At 43.3% G+C, this 21500-nt stretch overlaps 1 protein-coding gene across 6 annotated transcripts in view; it reads left to right on the top strand.

The window, feature by feature from the left end:
* The window catches only part of LOC138663015 (gastrula zinc finger protein XlCGF53.1-like), a 126133-nt gene extending 106228 nt beyond the window's left edge, over positions 1–19905 (top strand). Inside the window, exons 9-10 of one of the 6 annotated variants that reach the window (XM_069749060.1) lie at positions 16386–16451; positions 18627–19905. In XM_069749060.1, the coding sequence (XP_069605161.1) occupies positions 16386–16451; positions 18627–18658 (98 nt within the window). In that variant the 3' untranslated portion in view covers positions 18659–19905. Of the gene's footprint in view, positions 1–10170; positions 11943–16385; positions 17208–18626 lie in introns of those variants that run through there. The other 5 variants (XM_069749065.1, XM_069749063.1, XM_069749058.1 and 2 more) reach the window with 5 other exon arrangements.
* Positions 19906–21500: the final 1595 nt, after the last annotated feature.

The raw sequence follows: 21500 nt of genomic DNA, 5'->3' as shown, positions 1-21500 counted from the left end.
GTGTGCAGCTGAAGCTTCTCTCTCTCTCTCAGAAACCAGATTGATCCTGTTCTCATGTTGTAATGCTGGATGTTCTTAATTCTTAATAAATGAACATTCTCTGTTGCTCGTTGTGGACATCACGCTGATTAACCCGCTGCTAACAGGTTATGGGCCCAGAAGTCAAAGCAATCCCAAACCTCCAGTGCACAGAGATAGAAAGACAACAGCAAACTGAGAAGAAGTAAAATGGCCACCAGCAGCAATTCAACAAAGTTTAAAGTGCCAAGCCTGAATAACCAGAACTACCAATCCTGGAAATTCAAGTTGAAGATGCTGCTGATAAGAGAAGGTACGTGGAAATACACTCAGGACCCTAAGCCGGACCCAGTACCACAGGAATGGCTAAAAATGGATCAGAAAGCACAGAGCACCATATCACTCAGTATAGAGGATGATCAGATTGTGCATGTGTGTAAGTGTGAATCTGCAAAGGAAATGTGGGAGCAGTTGCAGAAAGTACATGAGAGAACAAAATTTAAGTAATAAACTATTTAATGAGAAAGCTGTATCAGTCTAAGTTACACAATGACCAGGACATGCAGGACTACATTAGAAATACTCTGGAGACCATAGAGCGCCTGCAGGGCATTGGGAAAGATATGAAGGACTTCCATGTAGCAGCACTATTACTTAGTGGTCTCCCAGAAAGCTATGACACGCTGGTAAGTGCACTAGATGCACGCCCAGATGATGAGCTGGCATTGGAATACGTCAGATGAAAGCTTGTAGATGAATATAAGAGAAAGGCAGAAAATGTGAGCAGCAAGATATGTAACAAGGAAACTGCTTTACAAACACATGATGTGCCCACCAGCAGAAACCACCCTAAAGAGACACGTGAATGTTTTGTATGCAAGAAGCCAGGTCATTTAAAAGCTGAATGCAGAGTCTGGAAAGCTAAAATGAGTCAGTTGAAAAAGCAAAACAGCCAACAGAGAGTTAAGAGTGCTGTATCTGGAAACAATGATTCGGCAAATACTGAAGCTGCATTCACATCAGTCAATGCATTTAAATCAAAGCATGCGTGGTGTATGGATTCTGGTGCAACCAGTCACATGACCAATGACAGAGACTTCTTTATTAAGCTTAACCAAAATAAGTCAGAGAAAGTGATAATGGCAAACGGTCAGTGCATGAACTCAGAAGGCATAGAAGACGGTTGTATTGATTGTAACATCTCTGCAACACAAAGTAGAAGGATCCATGTAAAAGATGTACTATATGTGCCTAGTCTTGAAAGTAATCTATTATCTGTGAAAAAGCTCACAAAACAAGGTAATGAAGTTACATTTAAGGAAGATAGCTGCATCATCTCAAAGGAGGGTCACACATTAGCAAAAGGAAAAATCAGAGATGAACTGTATCAGTTGAAATGTAAAGTGTGTATGCACAGCTAAGCAAGAACTGCACAAGAACTGTATTCATGTATGGCACAGGCGGCTTGCGCATAGAGACCCAGAAGCAATAAGAAAGTTATTTCAAGAATATTACAATTGATTCATGTAATCAGACAATGAGGTGTTCCAGCTGTATCAAAGGGAAAATGTCCAGAAAGGCCTTTCCTAAGAAAAGTACTACAAGAACAGAACAACCACTAGATTTAGTACACACGGATATCTGTGGTCCAATGCGTACTCAGACCCCTGGAAAGAAGAGATATTTTCTTACATTTATTGATGACAATTCAAGATATACAGTTGTCTATTTACTTCACAGCAAAAATGAAGTTCCAGAGAAACTTGGAATATATCTAGCTGAAGTACACAACAAGTTTGGAAGAATGCCAAAAACCTTACGTGCAGATAATGGAACTGAGTATACAAGTAATGAAACACAGAGCATTTTAAAGAAAAATGGAATCATATTTCAAACTACTGTACCATACAACCCTGAGCAAAATGGTGTAGCAGAAAGAAGGAACCGGACACTCTGTGAAAGCGCAAGGAGTATGTTATTTGATGCTAATTTGCCTACAGTATATTGGGGCGAAGCTATTACGGCTTGTAATCTTCAGAACAGACTACCAAGTAAAGCGACAGAGAAAACTCCATTTGAACAATGGAATGGTACAAAATCAAAACTACAACACATAAGGATTTTCGGAAGTAAAGCATTTGCACATGTTCCCAAAGAAAAACGAACTAAGTGGGAATCTCATGCCAAGGAAGGCATCCTGGCAGGCTACAGTGAAACCCAGAAAGGTTATAGAATTTTACACCCAGAGACAAACAAGGTCACAATAAGTAAAGATGTAGCGTTTGATGAAAACTTCATGTCACCCAAGTTTTATGACATTATGCCAGTAGTCCAGATGAAGCAACAACAACAATCTCAATCACAATTACAAGACAACGAAGAAAAGAATGTAGAAGTCTGGCTGGACTCTTCAACCACTGAAGGAACAACAAAAGGCCTAAGTGAACCTGAAATTAGACGGTCATCAAGATCAAACAAAGGAATACCAGCTAAACGTTTATCCTACATTGTGAAGACACTGCCTGAGTCAGAACCACAGTCATGGGATGAAATGCAGAAACTACCCGCCCATGAAAGAACAAAGTGGATCAATGCCGCGAATGAAGAATGTTGTGAATTCTGCTTTTGGGCTCCCTCCGGTGGTTGTAGATGGTAATGCAGTTGGGCCTGGGCTGCAGGATTGGACAGGTGTATCTGCTAATTGCAAAGCTGACTGGGGTATTTAGCTTTGTAGGACTCATTAGTCCCTGCCAGTTGTCAATGTTCTATTCCCAGTAATGGTTCTCTGCCTGGCCTCTCCTGCCTGCTGCCATTTCAGCTAAAGATAAGTGTCTGATTCTTTTTCTTAGGCTCACAGGCTGTGTGTCTATTTTTTCGTGTTGTTCATAGTTTCTATTTTGTTCCAGCTTCGACAGTCCTGTTGTTTTCTCAGTCTGGTTGGATTCGCTGGAGTTGCAGATATACTCTCCACACCTTTAGTTAGGTGGTGGAGTTTTTGTATTTTTCTGCTGTGGATATTTTGTAGATTTTGTGCTGACCACTCAGTATCCTGCACTATACTTCCCTATCTAGGTAGAAGTGGCCTCCTTTGCTAAATCTGTTTTCCGCCTGCATGTGTCTTTTCCTCTCCTACTCACCGTCATTATTTGTGGGGGGGCTGCCTATACTTTGGGGGTCTACTCTGAGGCAAGTCAGTTTTCCTATTTTCCATCTTTAGGGATATTTAGTCCTCCGGCTGTGTCGAGGTGTCTAGGTCTGGATAGGTACACCCCACGGTTACATCTAGTGTCTGTGATAAGTTCAGGGTTAGCGGTCTGTATAGTTACTACTACTCCAGCAAAGGTTTTTTCATGTTGTTCCAAGGCCGCCTGATCATAACAGTACAACTGGCCAACAATGAGTTAATTGCGTCTCAGAAGAAGGGAGGAAAGGTTTTGAGCCATTTTTTTTTCCTCAGCCTGTTTTGTCTTCTCCTCCCTCTTAATCTCTGGGTGGCTGAGGAACTTAGTACTAACATGAATGTTCAGGAATTAGCTTCTCGTGTGGATCAGCTTGCTGCTAGGGTACAGGGTATTTCAGATTATATTGTTCAGACTCCTGCTTTAGAACCTAAGATTCCCACTCCTGATTTATTTTTTGGTGACAGATCCAAATTTTTGAGTTTCAAAAATAACTGTAAACTGTTTTTTGCATTGAGACCCCGGTCCTCTGGTGATCCCATTCAGCAGGTTAAAATCATCATATCCCTGCTGCTTGGTGACCCACAGGATTGGGCATTTTCCCTGGAATCTGGCAATCCTGCTTTGCTTAATGTTGATTCTTTCTTTCAAGCATTGGGGTTATTGTATGATGAGCCTAATTCTGTGGATCAAGCTGAGAAGACCTTGTTGGCCCTATCTCAGGGGCAAGAGGCGGCTGAATTGTATTGTCAGAAATTCAGAAAATGGTCTGTGCTGACTAAATGGAATGATGATGCTTTGGCGGCAATTTTCAGAAAGGGTCTTTCTGAATCCGTTAAGGATGTTATGGTGGGGTTTCCCACACCCTCCAATCTGAGTGATTCTATGTCTCTGGCCATTCAGATTGACCGGCGCTTGCGGGAGTGCGGAACTGTGCGTGCTATGGTGTTATCCTCAGAGCAAGTTCCTGAGTCTATGCAGTGTGATAGGATTCTGTCTAAAACGGAACGACAAGATTTCAGACGTCTCAACAGGTTGTGTTTTATTGTGGCGACGCTTCTCATGTCATTTCTATCTGCCCTCAGCGGACAAAAAGGATCGCCAGTTCATGTACCATCAGTACTGTACAACCTAAATTTCTGTTATCTGTGTCCTTGATCTGCTCATTGTCGTCATTTTCTGTCATGGCGTTTGTGGATTCAGGCGCCGCCTTGAATTTGATGGACTTTGACTTTGCTACGCGTTGTGGTTTTCCCTTGCAGCCTTTGCAGAATCCTATTCCTTTAAGGGGCATTGATGCTACACCCTTGGCTAAAAATAAGCCCCAGTTTTGGATACAGGTGACCATGCGCATGGCGCCAGCCCACCAGCAAGATTGTCGATTTCTAGTGTTGCATAATTTACATGATGCTGTCGTGCTGGGTTTCCCGTGGTTGCAGGTACATAATCCTGTTATGGATTGGAAGTCCATGTCTGTGACTAGTTGGGGTTGTCAGGGGGTTCATAATGATGTTCCTCTGATGTCAATCGCTCCTTCTCCCTCTTCTGAAATTCCGGAGTTTTTGTCTGATTTTCAGGATGTATTCGATGAGCCTAAGTCCAGTTTCCTTCCATCGCATAGGGACTGCGATTGTGCTATTGATTTGATTCCAGGCTGTAAGTTTCCTAAGGGTCGACTTTTCAACCTTTCTGTACCTGAACATACTGCCATGCGGAGTTATATTAAGGAGTCTTTGGAGAAGGGGCATATTCGTCCATCTTCTTCACCGTTGGGAGCGGGGTTCTTTTTGTTGCTAAAAAAGATGGTTCTTTGAGACCCTGTATTGATTATCGCCTCTTAAATAAGATCACGGTCAAGTTTCAATACCCCTTGCCTTTGCTTTCTGATTTGTTTGCTAGGATTAAGGGAGCTAGTTGGTTTACTAAGATTGACCTTCGGGGGGCTTATAATCTTGTTCGTATAAAACAAGGTGATGAATGGAAAACTGCGTTTAACACGCCCGAAGGCCATTTTGAATACCTTGTGATGCCATTCGGACTCTCTAATGCTCCATCTGTTTTTCAGTCCTTCATGCATGATATCTTCCGGATTTATCTTGATAAATTGTTGATCATATATTTGGACGATATTTTGATTTTTTCCGATGATTGGGAGTCTCATGTGCAGCAGGTCAGGATGGTATTTCAGATCCTTCGTGACAATGCCCTGTTTGTGAAAGGGTGCAAGTGTCTTTTTGGGGTGCAGAAGGTTTCCTTTTTGGGCTTTATTTTTTCTCCCTCATCTATAGAGATGGATCCGGTTAAGGTTCAGGCCATTCATGATTGGATTCAGCCCACATCCGTGAAGAGCCTTCAGAAATTTTTGGGTTTCGCTAATTTTTATCGCCGTTTCATTGCTAATTTTTCTAGCGTGGTTAAACCCTTGACTGATTTAACTAAGAAGGGCGCTGATGTGGCGAATTGGCCCTCTGCGTCTGTCTCTGCCTTTCAAGAACTTAAACGTCGTTTTTCTTCTGCTCCAGTGTTGCGCCAGCCGGATGTTTCTCTTCCGTTTCAGGTTGAGGTTGACGCTTCTGAGATTGGGGCAGGGGCCGTTTTGTCTCAGAGGGATCCTGTTGGTTCCTTGATGAAACCGTGTGCCTTCTTTTCCCGTAAATTTTCGCCTGCGGAACGCAATTATGACGTCGGCAATCGGGAGTTGTTGGCTATGAAGTGGGCGTTTGTGGAGTGGCGACATTGGCTTGAGGGAGCTAAGCACCGTATTGTGGTCTTGACCGACCATAAGAATTTGATTTACCTCGAGTCTGCCAAACGGTTGAATCCTAGACAGGCTCGATGGTCCTTGTTTTTTTCTCGTTTTGATTTTGTGGTCTCGTACCTTCCTGGTACTAAGAATGTTAAGACTGATGCCCTCTCTACGAGTTTTTTGCCTGATTCTTCTGAGGTCTTGGAACCAGTCGGTATTTTGAAGGAAGGGGTGGTCCTTTCTGCCATTTCCCCTGATTTACGACGGGTTCTTCAGAAATTTCAGGCTGACAAACCTGACCGTTGTCCTGTGGGGAAACTGTTTGTTCCTGACAGATGGACTAGTAGAGTGATTTCTGAGGTTCACTGCTCTGTGTTGGCTGGTCATCCTGGTATTTTTGGTACCAGAGACTTGGTTGGTAGGTCCTTTTGGTGGCCTTCTTTGTCGCGTGATGTGCGGTCTTTTGTGCAGTCCTGTGGGACTTGTGCGTGGGCCAAGCCTTGTTGCTCCCGTGCTAGTGGGTTGCTTTTGCCTTTGCCGGTCCCTGAGAGGCCCTGGATGCATATTTCTATGGATTTTATTTCCGATCTTCCTGTTTCCCAAAGGATGTCGGTTATTTGGGTTGTTTGTGACCGATTCTCTAAGATGGTTCATTTGGTGCCTTTGCCTAAATTGCCTTCTTCTGATTTGGTTCCGTTGTTTTTTCAGCATGTGGTTCGTTTGCATGGTATTCCGGAGAATATTGTGTCCGACAGAGGTTCCCAGTTTGTTTCTAGGTTTTGGCGGGCCTTTTGTGCCAAGCTGGGCATTGATTTCTCTTTTTCTTCTGCATTTCATCCTCAGACAAATGGCCAGACTGAGCGAACTAATCAGACCTTGGAGACCTATTTGAGATGCTTTGTGTCTGCTGATCAGGATGATTGGGTGGCTTTTTTGCCATTGGCCGAGTTTGCCCTTAATAATCGGGCTAGTTCGGCTACTTTGGTTTCGCCTTTTTTTTGTAATTTTGGTTTTCATCCTCGTTTTTCTTCTGGGCAGGTTGAGCCTTCTGACCTTCCTGGTGTGGATTCTGTGGTCGACAGGTTGCAGCAGATTTGGGCTCATGTGGTGGACAATTTGGTACTGTCTCAGGAGGAGGCTCAACGTTTTGCTAACCGTCGTCGGTGTGTTGGTTCCCGGCTTCGGGTTGGGGATCTGGTTTGGTTATCTTCCCGTCATGTTCCTATGAAGGTTTCTTCCCCTAAGTTTAAGACTCGGTTTATTGGTCCTTATAGGATTTCTGAGATGATTAATCCGGTGTCCTTTCGCCTGGCGCTTCCGGCCTCTTTTCCTATTCATAATGTCTTCCATAGATCTTTGTTGCGGAAATATGTGGAGCCCGTTGTTCCCTCTGTTGATCCTTCGGCCCCTGTGTTGGTTGATGGGGAGTTGGAATATGTTGTTGAGAAGATTTTGGATTCTCGTTTTTCGAGGCGGAAGCTTCAGTACCTTGTCAAATGGAAGGGTTATGGCCAGGAGGATAATTCTTGGGTTTCTGCCTCTGATGTCCATGCCGCTGATTTGGTTCGTACCTTTCATCGGGCTCATCCTGATCGGCCTGGGGGCTCTGGTGAGGGTTCGGTGACCCCTCCTCATGGTAATGCAGTTGGGCCTGGACTGCAGGATTGGACAGGTGTATCTGCTAATTGCAAAGCTGACTGGGGTATTTAGCTTTGCAGGACTCAGTCCCTGCCAGTTGTCAATGTTCTATTGCCAGTAATGGCTCTCTGCCTGGCCTCTCCTGCCTGCTGCCATTTCAGCTAAAGATAAGTGTCTGATTCTTTTTCTTAGGCTCACAGGCTGTGTGTCTATTTTTTCGTGCTGTTCATAGTTTCTATTTTGTTCCAGCTTCGACAGTCCTGTTGTTTTCTCAGTCTGGTTGGATTCGCTGGAGTTGCAGATATACTCTCCACACCTTTAGTTAGGTGGTGGAGTTTTTGTATTTTTCTGCTGTGGATATTTTGTAGATTTTGTGCTGACCGCTCAGTATCCTGTACTATACTTCCCTATCTAGGTAGAAGTGGCCTCCTTTGCTAAATCTGTTTTCCGCCTGCGTGTGTCTTTTCCTCTCCTACTCACCGTCATTATTTGTGGGGGGCTGCCTATACTTTGGGGGTCTACTCTGAGGCAAGTCAGTTTTCCTATTTTCCATCTTTAGGGATATTTAGTCCTCCGGCTGTGTCGAGGTGTCTAGGTCTGGATAGGTACACCCCACGGCTACATCTAGTGTCTGTGATAAGTTCAGGGTTAGCGGTCTGTATAGTTACCGCTACTCCAGCGAAGGTTTTTTCATGTTGTTCCAAGGCCGCCTGATCATAACAGAAGAAATGAACTCGCTTCATCAACTTCAAACTTGGAAACTCACTGAGTTACCACAGGATAAAAAGGCAATTAAGTGCAAATGGGTATTTAAAACCAAATATGATTCTGAAGGTAAAGTCAACAGATTTAAAGCGAGGTTGGTCGCAAAAGGATATTCTCAAAAATATGGCGAAGACTATGATGCTACTTTTTCCCCGGTCGCTAAGCAGACAACATTTAGAGCATTGTTGGCGGTAGCTGCAGTACAAAGGATGTTTGTCAGACATTTGGATATCAAAACTGCATTTTTAAATGGTAACATTGAGGAGGACTTATACATGACTCAACCTGAAGGTTATGTAAAGGAAGGTGAACAGAATCTTGTTTGCAAACTACAAAAATCTCTTTATGGTCTTAAGCAATCGGCGAGAGCATGGAACACTAAAATGAACAAAGTCTTGTTAGAAGAAGGATTTAAAAGAGGTCAAGCGGATCCATGCCTGTACACGAGATATACAGATGGAAAATGGATGTATATTCTCTTATAGGTGGACGATGTAATTGTAGTTCATCAAGAAGAAGCTGAAATTGGGAAAATTACTAAAATTTTGAACCAGCATTTTGAAACGAAAGACCTAGGAAATGTGACATATTATCTAGGAATCCACATCCAGAGAGAGGAAGATGGAAGTTTTCTTTTAAATCAAAGTGCAAAGATTAATTCGTTTTTGGATCAATTCGGAATGACGGAGGCCAAAGGTGTATCAACGCCAATGGAATCATCCTACCTGAAACTGGAAGAAGGTGACCTGTTGCCTAACAACGAGAAATATCGACAGGCAGTGGGGGCACTTCTATATATATCAACTACGACTCGACCGGATATTGCAACAGCAGTTGGAATATTGTGCAGATATGTGGAGAAACCGCGCCAAAAGGACTGGAATGCCATTAAAAGAGTTCTCCGATATTTAAAAGGGACACAAGGTGTAAATTTAAAAATATCTGCAGCAGGAAATCTAAAACTCACCGGCTATGTTGACTCGGATTGGGCTGGTGATTCGCAAGATCGTAAATCCACAAGCGGATACGTATTTAAACTTGGAGAAAGTTCAATCTCCTGGTCTAGTAGAAAACAAGTATCTGTTGCTTTGTCATCTACAGAAGCTGAGTATGTATCCACAGCCTATGCAAGTCACGAGATCATTTGGCTAAGACAACAGATGGACGATCTTGGTAAACCGTTAACTCAGCCAATGGTGACATATGAGGACAACCAAGGATGCATTAAACTTGCATGCAGTGAAAAAATCAGTGCTAGAACTAAGCACATCGACGTCAGATGTCATCATCTACATGATTTAATAGATCGTGGCGTAATTCAATTTGTTTATTGTTAAACTGATAAAATGTTAGCTGATATTTTGACCAAGCCATTGCCACGACCTAGGTTCCAAGATTTGAGAACCACTATGGGACTGACAGAATAAGTAGTTGTTGAGTGGGGGTGTTGGCCTAATGCATATTGATCTGTATGTATTGCAACAACTATTGTTTGTTTAATATGATGTGATTTATATATCTGCATGCATATTGTTCACATGTCAACAAAGTTAAAAAAAAAAAAAGGAGTCCTCATTTACAGACAGGATGTTCCTCCTCCCCCTTCCCTGTGAGCACATTCTTGTGTGTGCAGCTGAAGCTGAAGCTTCTCTCTCTCTCTCAGAAACCAGATTGATCCTGTTCTCATGTTGTAAGCTGGATGTTCTTAATTCTTAATAAATGAACATTCTCTGTTGCTCGTTGTGGACATCACGCTGATTAACCCGCTGTTAACAGTAAAAATTTTGCTAACACCCATGATTTAGTTTTTTTCTTCCCTTCCAGATTCAGCAGAAACCGACACTTGTCACAAATTGAAGCCTGGTGATTTTGTAGTCATGAAAAGGCATGTCAGAAAACACGGACTAAAACCCTTGTATGACGGTCCCTACAAAGTCCTCCTCATTACTCCTATGTCAGTAAAGCTGGAAGGAAGGCCGACGTGGATCCACGTATCACACTGCAAGCTGGTCAAACAGACTAGTAGCAAATAAGGGGACATAATGTTTTGGTTTTTCGTATTTCCATATAATAATATTGATAACCGCATGGGACAGCCTAAATTCCCCAATATCCTTGAATAATAAGTTTGTACAATATCATGAAGGATTAGTAGTACAGATGGGTATAGCCAATAAAATTGTCAGTTCTATTTTCATTTACCCTATGATTACACAAATGTGGGATAAATTGGTTAGGGCCACAGATTATCTGGATGATCAAATTTGGGATATATTGGATATACTTAATACTACTGTTGCTGTCCAAAACCAACTTATCATAGTCACTAATCAACATACTGTAGTACTGGATTATTTAACAGCAGCACAGGGTGGTAAGTGTCAGGTTATTGGACCCGCATGCTGTCATTTTACAGATCCTAATAGCACTATGAAGTTAAAGTTAGAAGATATTCAAAGACTCAGAAATTAATATGATAAAGACCATGACCTTAATAAGGACAGTTGGTGGGCAGATACCATCTCCTTTTTAATCCAGCCAATTGATTTAAGGGACTTGGGGGGCTGGATAGCTGGAATCTTGCAAAGTTTTGTTACACATCGCTGCCTTTATCCTTGTTATGTATGTAATACTAAAACTTGTTCTTTGGTGTATTTCTGCATGTATTAGGAAATTCTGCACTAAGACAACTAATGATGAAACCAAAAGTGTTGCCACCCCTGCTCTTCTCTACACCGATTTCACAAAGTTACCTGATGAAGATGTTGAAGCCAAGCGCATGGCTATCTTCAAAAGATCCCCACTACTGTCATCAATAATTGTTATTCGTAAATTCTAATATACAGGAGGGACGGGTGCGCCGCAACAGCCATGGCTGGTAACATGGCACCAGTCATGTGAAGACCAGTACTCCTCGAGCTTATAGCTTGGGATAGTACCTCTGATGCTGGACATTAATTAACAAAATTTATCTAGGGGGGAATGTGAAGGAACAAATTAAGAAAGATTCTCTATTTTGTGCTTTTCGACTCCATTTTCTTGTTGTTTAAAGATAAATTCTGTTATTTAATTAGGTAAACGGTTGTAGCTGTCATGAAGTAACTGTATCTTGTTGTTCACAAGTCTGTTATTCAACTAGGCTATGGTTCATAATTGATATAAAGACCTTGAGTGTTCTAACTCGAGCCAGATAAGAGACTCGGGGGTATATCGCTATACAAATCTCTGAGGCACCTGTTGGTATGCTTTTTCTATGCCAAGAAGACACGACCATATCTGTAGTACCCGGTTTTTCTGTATCCTCATTGGTTAAGTTTTTCCTGCATTCTTGTAGGTTAAGAACCGTGAGCGTGTTCTTATGCTGATTGGTTGAAGTATAATTTCTATGATTATAAATAGTGATGCACAATAAATGGGGACCAGAGATCTGCTCGATCCCCCATACAGAGACACACGTCTCCGTCTGGTCAGTTTCAGTTGCCGGCAACGCCCTGTAGATTAATTTGGAAATCACTGAGTCATCCGTGAAGGATCAATTTAGATCCTCCCTCAACAACCTGAAGAATAAAACTCTTTCATCAATTTTATCAAACCTGCATTGACTACTAGATTTATTTGCGTCCTATAGATACCCCACTTGGTATTAAATAAATAAACATAATCTTCTCAGTATATGCTTCCCATATCCACTGTTCATATATTTATGTTCTGGTGTTTTTGTTCTCATTTTGCACTCTCATGTCCTCTAGCCTTTTATCTATGTAGTGGATTATGTAATCACTTTTTGATTCATATTTTTTGTAAAAAAAAAAAAAGTATCATTATTTGGACCTGTACTCCAATTCTCTTGTTTTCATGTATCTAATGGAGTGTCCTGAGTTTATTTGGCCGGTTTAGACAATATGTCTTAGTAGTGTTCCCAATTATATGGTTGCGGTACCATGTTTTTTGCTTTAGTATTATTGTTTCTATATGGGATATGTCTGCCTGAGATTGAGGACACCTTGGCCAATCAGAATTGGACTTCAAAAGCACCACACCTTACTAAAGCTTAAAGCATATTGCCAGATACAACCTTGATCTCCTATAGTTCAGTCCTATGTGCTCAGCTCCAGGCTTGTGTATTTGTTTCCTGTTGTGACCTCGGCCTGCTTACGGACTACTCTTATGTCTCCTGAGTTAGTATTTTCTCTGGCCTCTTGGTTCTCACATGCTAATCTGTCTATTCTTCTTCCCATCTTAAGGTACCGTCACACTAAGCGACGCCGCAGCGATACCGACAACGATCCGGATCGCTGCAGCGTCGCTGTTTGGTCGCTGGAGAGCTGTCACACAGACAGCTCTCCAGCGACCAACGATGCCGGTAACCAGGGTAAACATCGGGTTACTAAGCGCAAGGCCGCGCTTAGTAACCCGATGATTACCCTGGTTACCATCGTTAAAGTAAAAAAAAACAACCACTACATACTTACCTACCGCTGTCTGTCCCCGGCGCTGTGCTTCTCTGCTCTGGCTGTGAGCGCCGGGCAGCCGGAAAGCAGAGTGGTGACGTCACCGCTCTGCTTTCCGGCCGCTGTGCTCACAGCCAGAGCAGAGAAGCACAGCGCCGGGGACAGACAGCGGTAGGTAAGTATGTAGTGGTTGTTTTTTTTACTTTAACGATGGTAACCAGGGTAAACATCGGGTTACTAAGCGCGGCCCTGCGCTTAGTAACCCGATGTTTACCCTGGTTACCAGCGAAGACATCGCTGAATCGGCGTCACACACACCGATTCAGCGATGTCAGCGGGAGATCCAGCGACGAAACAAAGTTCTGGACTTTCTTCCCCGACCAGCGATATCACAGCAGGATTCTGATCGCTGCTGCCTGTCACACTGGACGATATCGCTAGCCAGGACGCTGCAACGTCACGGATCGCTAGCGATATCGTCTAGTGTGACGGTACCTTTACTCCACAGAACAGCAGGTAACACTGTGCCCCAAGCCTAGGGGTCTCTGTGTAAGTCTAAATCCATGTAGAGGGGTTAAAGAAATTAAAGGGTAATGGGCAAAACTGTGATTACAGACAATAACACATTTACGGAAATGATCAAGTTGAACAGTCATCCTCAGGGAAAAAAAATGAGTAGTGGTGAAGCTTCTCTAGAGTAATTGGAGTATGGGACTCGGTGGCTCTAAGCAATATAAACTAACGGTATGGGACTCTGTGGCTCTAAGCAATATAAACTATCATAAGGACCAATATTTTCTGTCAGATGAATGTCAAGAAGAAATATTAACCCCTTCACCCTGAAGCCTGTTTTCAATTTCCTGACCAGGCCATTTTTTTCAATTCTGACCACTGTCACTTTATGAGGTCATAACTCTGAAATACTTCAATGGATCCTGGTGATTCTGAGAATGTTTTCTCGTGACATATTGTACTTTCTGATAGTGGTAAAATTTCCACATTCAAAAAGTTTATTAACCCTTCAGGTGCTTCACAGGTATTTTTGGAATGTTTAAAAAAAAATGAACCTTTAACTTTTTTCACAAAATTTTTACTTCAGATCCAATTTGTTTTATTTTACCAAGGGCAACAGGAGAAATAGGACCACAAGTGTCGTTGTACAATTTGTCATGAGTAAACGATACCCCATATGTGGGGGTAAACCACTGTTTGGGCGCATAGCAGAGCTCGGAAGGGAAGGAACGACATTTGACTTTTCAATGTAAAATTTGCTGGAATTGAGATTGGACGCCATGTCGCGTTTGGAGAGCCCCTGATGTGCCTAAACAGTAGAAACCCCCAACAAGTGACACCATTTTGGAAGTAGACCCCCTAAGGAACTTATCTAGAAGTGTGGTGAGCACTTTGAACCTCCAAGTGCTTCACAGAAGTTTATAATGTAGAGCCGTAAAAAAATATATATATATTTTTTCACAAATAATGATCTTTTCGCCCAAAATTTTTTTATTTTCCCAAGGGTAACAGGACAAATTGGACCCCAAAAGTTGTTGTGCAAATTGTCCTGAGTACGCTGACACCCCATATATGGGGCTAAACCACTGTTTGAGTGCATGGCAGAGCTCAGAAGGGAAGGAACGCAATTTGACTTTTCAATGCAAAATTGGCTGGAATTGAGATCAGACGCCATGTCGCATTTGGAGAGCCCCTGATGTGCCTAAACAGTGGAAACCCCCAACAAATGACCCCATTGTGGAAAGAAGACCCCCTAAGGAACTTATCTAGATGAGTGGTGAGCACTTTTAACCCCCAATTGTTTTACTAAAGTTTATAATGCAAAGCCGTGAAAAGCATTAAGCTACTTACCGGTAGCGGCATTTTTCGGAGGCCCATGACAGCACTACGAGAGAGGGGATCCGCCCTTCAGGACGCCGCGCATCTGTTGTCGTTATGGCAGCGCCCCTTCACTTCCGGAGCATTCAGCATTATGCACTTCCGGGGTATTCCTTTTTAAGACACATTGCGGTGTACACTCAATGCCCCCTGACGAATGTTCTCTACCAAAACGCGCGTTGGGGTGGAGACGTGTGCCAGGAGTGTCTTCTCTCATTGCGGTGGGTAATTATATGTTATGCGCTCTGTCTCTTTGTATTATCTTCTGTGGCGCTGTGCCTCTGTTTAATTATTCAGCAGCTGATTACGATATTTTATGTGGGTGCAGCGCCCAGTATTTGCACAGAGTATATTGGAAGATGTCTGTGAGCCCAGTACTGTGTGTGGTTATTGTGTGAGTCACACCGTCTATTTATCCCACCAGCTTATATTGACTATCTGACCTCCTGTCACAAGTCTCCTGCCATTGTTTGGGCAGCACTGCTTTTAGACCCCTGCGTGTATCTTACCGCTTCACACTTGGTGTTATTTAAATAATAAAGTTTTTTGTTGTTTTCTACTATCTGATTAATTATCATCTCTTTTCAGATATATGTATGTTATATGATGATAGGTCATGTCATTGTCCTATTCTTTGGTACTAATTACTCATTAGGATCTATGTACCATGCAGCTTAATACTATAAGTAGGTATTTATGTGTTGCTGTGTTTTGCACAGTGTTTCTTATAGATATGGACTTTAAAGCCAAGGAAATTGCCTGGCTGTCTCACATTGACCAGGTATTTGGAGGTGAGGGGACCACCTCGCAACAGACCAGTGACCGCAAGTGGGAAGATCAAGTGCTAACCCTGCAAAACATGATTGTGAAAAGGACTAAGTTATGGTGGAATTGCACCTTCTTAGATAAATATCTGGCCAGAAACATGATACCGAGAGGTTTACGTGTCCGTGTTGTTCCCACCTTTCCCGTTGAGGATGCTATTCTGATAGCCGGATGGGAGGAGGCATGCAATATATGTTCCCATCAATCAAAATGTCAAACCACAATACACCCCTCAAAGGATAACCCAGGGTGCCAGGAAATACGTAAGTGGTAAAGTGCCACAATACATAAAAACCAAAGCGAAGAAATAGGAGTTTACATTATTATTTGTTTACTACCTTAGTCTGTGTGCTTGCTGCACTTTTCTCTGTATGAGGCTTCCCTTCTGGCACTTATTATACCGCACATCCATTGGTGCACTATGCTAATATGTGGATGTATTGTTACTTGAGCTCCCTTTCCGATTGCACTTTTTGCAGCACCAGTACGGGTTTTACTACCTTATTTTCATTTTTTCATCTATTGATTATATGGTTGCCTGTTGGGTACTTCGTTGTCATCCTTTTAGGTGTGATTTCTTGTCATTTCCCTGTATTTCTCTATTTTATCTAGATTTATATGTCTTTTCTGTAATAAAGTTTATATATTTATATGATTTTTTGGTTTTTCGGTGCTATTTCTTCGCTTTGGTTTTTATATGTTCCCATCAGTTCACTGACACTGACTTGATGCAACTGGAGAAGGGTCTATCTTTTTCCCCGGCGGCACCTTTCGATGTCTTTGGTGCGGTGAAGGATCTCCATTTATTTGCCAGAACCCTAGTTTTCAAAAAACATTTTTTTGATGGTAATATGGCTGCATTGTTCCCCACAGAGGAAGAGCAGATAGCCCTACGTACTCTGGAGGAGCTTGCTACCGAACATAGTACCCCTGAAGGAGGTATGATCCCCATGTCTATCCACCCTAGATCTAAAAAGTTTCCTCCCCTTGCTGCATGCCCGAATGTCGAATTATTTGTGCAATTGGTGACCAAAGATTTTCTAGACATCCCACGACACATCTATAGAGACAACCTTACCAGGGAGGAAAGGGGGTGTCTGCATGTCCTACGGAACCTCCCTGACGTGGTATTTAAACCAGCGGACAAGGGGGGAAATGTTGTGATTTGGCCTAAAACCCTCTATGAGCAAGAGGCTTATTGCCAATTATATAATCACACCCGCTACAAAAAACTTATGTTTAACCCTTTGTCTGCTTATTCTTGTCAACTTAATGGTATTATTAAACACGCCAGGGAGGAGGGGACAATCACCAGTGAGCTAGCTTCAGCTCTGGTGACTACGGAACCTACGATTCCTACTTTTACCTTGTACCCAAAGTCCATAAGGACATGCAGACGCCTCCGGGTCGCCCCATTATATCAGGAAGGGGCAATTATTTGGAAAAGGTCAACCAGTGGATCGACTCTAAATTACAGCCCCTGGTGGAGAGTTTGCCTTCATTCCTTAGGGATACTGGAGATCTCCTTAGGCGAGTCGACACTATTCATCTGGAGGAGGACGAGATGCTGGTGACAGCTGATGTTGAATCGCTGTACACCAGCATCAGACATCACGATGGACTGCGAGCGGTGGATTTTTTTCTAGGTATGTCCAATTTACCCAGTGACTTAGTTACCTTGATCTACAGGTTATTAGAATTTTCTTTGACTCATAATTTTTTTGTTTTCAAGGGGTCCTTCTTCCTGCAGCTCCAAGGAACAGCCATGGGGGCTCCTTTTACCCCGGCATACGCCAATCTGTTCTTGGGGCTGTGGGAGAGGGACCTACCCCTGCCTGATCAGTTGTCGTCGGTGGGCCGCGTCCTCCTTTGGGTGCGGTACATCAACGACATCCTCATGATCTGGCAGGGCTCACCATTAGATCTTCAGAATTTTATGACCTTACTGAATACTAATGATCAGAATATTGTACTAACCTTTAGATCAGACAAGAACATCATTGGATTCCTTGATGTAATAATTAAAAGGGACCCTAGTGATGAATTGCAGACGGACATTTACCGTAAGCCTACATCCACGAACTCCTTACTGCATGCCTCCTCCTCGCATCCCGGTCATATTATACGGGCTATTCCCACCGGCCAGTTTCTTCGCCTCCGCAGAGTATGCTCCACTGATAGGGCATTTTTAGAACAAGCGGATGACCTAAGGGAGAGATTGTTGGCACGCGGACACAGCAAGCGTAACATTAAAAAGGCGTTTAATAGGGCTTGACATACCTCTAGACATACCCTCCTATACGAAACTAGACCAAGGCGGGACAGGGATATAGTTCGATTCGTTACAAATTACCATTCGCAATTTGCACTCATGAAAAAAATGTTGTCCAAATCATGGCATGTTCTGACGGCGGACCCTATAGTTGCACGGTACATCCCCAAAAATGTGAGTATTGCAGTGAGACGTGCTAAGAATCTGCAAGATATGCTGGTGCATAGTTACTATACGAGCACTCCGGTGCGCACCTTCCTAGACTCTGTAGCAGCAAGGGTGGGGTGTGGTCCCTGTGGCCGCTGCGTTGCTTGCCCTAACATTGAGCGTACTAGTGTCTTCTCCAATTCGGAGGGATCCCACCAATACACCATCCGCAAGAGAATTACCTGCACCAGCAAGAATGTTATCTATTATGCGGTTTGTCCGTGTAATAAAATTTATATTGGGATGACCACCAGACAGCTAAAGATACGTGTCAGAGAACATGTTTTGGGCATCAACGCAGCGGCCGATGTGACTGATATCTCCACTTTAAAGACACTACCGCGTCATTTTAGGAGATTCCATAATTGTGATGCCGGTCTCCTGAAAGTGAGGGGCATTGATTTATTGGAAGGGGGTATTCGGGGTGGTGGTACCTTCCAACAGCTTGCTCAGATTGAATCTAAATGGATTTGGACCCTAAATACGGTCCATCCAGCAGGGCTAAACAATAATATTAGTTATGCCCCATTTTTGTGAACACTGGTCCTGTTGTGCTCAGTCATGTGGTCTGAGATGTGCTGTATTAAGATTTTTGTTTTATGTTCGTTTTTAATTCTTATTTCTCGTTTTCCTAGTTTCGGTTTGCGCCTTACCCCGATATGTGTGATGCTGTTTAAGCTGCCTCCTTTCTCTGCATTCTGCCCCGGGTGGAAGAATTTGATGGCCTCTACTATGAACTATAGCTTCATCTCTATTGAAATCTAACTTCTTACGGGCTGCCTGAATATTTAATCTTTATATGTCCAACTATTTTTGTCTTTGTGATATAATTCGATTATTACTTACTATGGCATGTGTAATCTATTTATTTTGACTGTATATTATTCTGATGCCACCGATACACTACCCTCTATCCTAGAGGACTTTACATCTTTGATATTGCCCGTACTACACTGTGCCCATCACTATATGACATCAATTTAGAAGCCCGTTGTATCTCTCTCATTACAGGATATATAGTTACTATCAGTGTTCCAGCTATTGGTATTGTTTGTCTGTATTCTGTGTTACTCATATATTTTCTTGCCATTACATACTCTTGCGGTACCCGGTTTTTTCCTTAGTTATATGTGGCACTCTGTGGATATTAGCACTTTTATACAGTCCCCGCGGTAGCCTCGATTGGAAGCAATTTGTATTGCAGTTGCCAGCTCCTGTCCTTCAGGTTGTATGGCGCAGCTACGCATCATTAATTGTTTTATTTCCACTAGTATACCTACTGGCCCTTTTGCCTACCGCACTGCGCGTGTGCGCGGCCGGATCCTGGTTAGGTGCTGGTGATCACGTGGGGCCCCCGTGGTCTCCTCCCCTTGCCGTGGTATCTGTGCGCGCCGCACCTCTGTTGTCGTTATGGCAGCGCCCCTTCACTTCCGGAGCATTCAGCATTATGCACTTCCGGGGTATTCCTTTTTAAGACACATTGCGGCATACACTCAATGACCCCTGACGAAGGTTCTCTACCGAAACGCGCATTGGGGCGGAGACGTGTGCCAGGAGTGTCTTCTCTCATTGTGGTGGGTAATTATATGTTATGCGCTCTGTCTCTTTGTATTATCTTCTGTGGCGCTGTGCCTCTGTTTAATTATTCAGCAGCTGATTATGAGATTTTATGTGGGTGCAGCGCCCAGTATTTGCACAGAGTATATTGGAAGATGTCTGTGAGCCCAGTACTCTGTGTGGTTATTGTGTGAGTCACACCGTCTATTTATCCCACCAGCTTATATTGACTATCTGACCTCCTGTCACACGTCTCCTGCCATTGTTTGTGCAGCACTGCTTTTAGACCCCTGTGTGTATCTTACCGCTTCACACTTGGTGTTATTTAAATAATAAAGTTTTTTGTTGTTTTCTACTATCTGACTAATTATCATCTCTTTTCGGATATATGTATGTTATATGATAATGGGTCATGTCATTGTCCTATTCTTTGGTACTAATTACTCATTAGGATCTATGTACCATGCAGCTTAATACTATAAGTAGGAACAGGAACCCTACAGATACAAAAAGGCGGTACCTCTCCCATGCATCAGTTGTATTTCAGAGCCTGAGAGGACTACCGCGGTTAGTAGCACACAAATATACATTATATATAGTTTATATACAAACATATCCTATTGCATTATAACTAGATACCACATGTGAGATCTATATATCTCAATATATATATATATATACACACACATTTTAGGAAGTGCAACCCCCACATGAAAAGGGAGGGAAACAAGGGTGCTGTAATGGGCCTCTGAAAAATTCCGCTACCGGTAAGTAGCTTGATGCTTTATTCGGACTCCCATGACAGCACTACGAGAGATTTACAGATCTGTAAGACACCTTAGGGAGGGACTAAAGCCTGCAGCACCCTTAACCCGAAGGTGAGATCAGAGGAGAACCCCAAGTCCAACAGATAGTGCTTAAAAAAGGTGGAAGGGGATGACCACATAGCTGCCTTATATATCTGGTCGATTGAAACTCCAGATCTTTCCGCCCAGGATGATGCCATGGCCCGGGTGGAATGCGCCCTCAGATTCTGCGGTGCCGAACCCCCACCTGCTGTATAAGCCAGAGAGATAGCCTCCCTAATCCACTTTGCTAGTGTGTATTTCAATACTCTAAAGGTACCGTCACACTTAGCGACGCTGCAGCGATACCGACAACGATCCGGATCGCTGCAGCGTCGCTGTTTGGTCGCTGGAGAGCTGTCACACAGACCGCTCTCCAGCGACCAACGATGCTGGTAACCAGGGTAAACATCGGGTAACTAAGCGCAGGGCCGCGCTTAGTAACCCGATGTTTACCCTGGTTACCATCCTAAAAGTAAAAAAAAAAAACAGTACATACTTACCTACAGCTGTCTGTTCTCCAGCGCTGTGCTCTGCACTCCTCCTGTACTGGCTGTGTGAGCACAGCGGCCGGAAAGCAGAGCGGTGACGTCACCGCTCTGCTTTCCGGCTGACCGACGCTCACAGCCAGTACAGAGCACAGCGCTGGAGGACAGACAGCGGTAGGTAAGTATGTACTGTTTGTTTTTTTTACTTTTAGGATGGTAACCAGGGTAAACATCGGGTTACTAAGCGCGGCCCTGCGCTTAGTTACCCGATGTTTACCCTGGTTACCAGTGAAGACATCGCTGAATCGGTGTCACACACGCCGATCCAGCGATGTCTGCGGGGAGTCCAGCGACCAAATAAAGTTCTGGACTTTCTTCCCCGACCAGCGACAGCACAGCAGGGGCCTGATCGCTGCTGCCTGTCACACTGGACGATATCGCTAGCGAGGACGCTGCAACGTCACGGATCGCTAGCGATATCGTCTAGTGTGACGGTACCTTTAGCCCTTTCCTAGGACCTTGGAAGGACAAAAATAACGCTTTATCTCTCTTCCAAGCATTAGTGACTGAGATATATTCTCACAGGCATCTTTTAACATCCAATATATGGAGTATCTCT

The sequence above is a fragment of the Ranitomeya imitator genome, chromosome 2 (assembly GCF_032444005.1).
Source record: "Ranitomeya imitator isolate aRanImi1 chromosome 2, aRanImi1.pri, whole genome shotgun sequence".
NCBI classification, from domain to species: Eukaryota; Metazoa; Chordata; class Amphibia; order Anura; family Dendrobatidae; genus Ranitomeya; species Ranitomeya imitator.
This window is presented reverse-complemented; position numbering and strand designations above follow the sequence as displayed.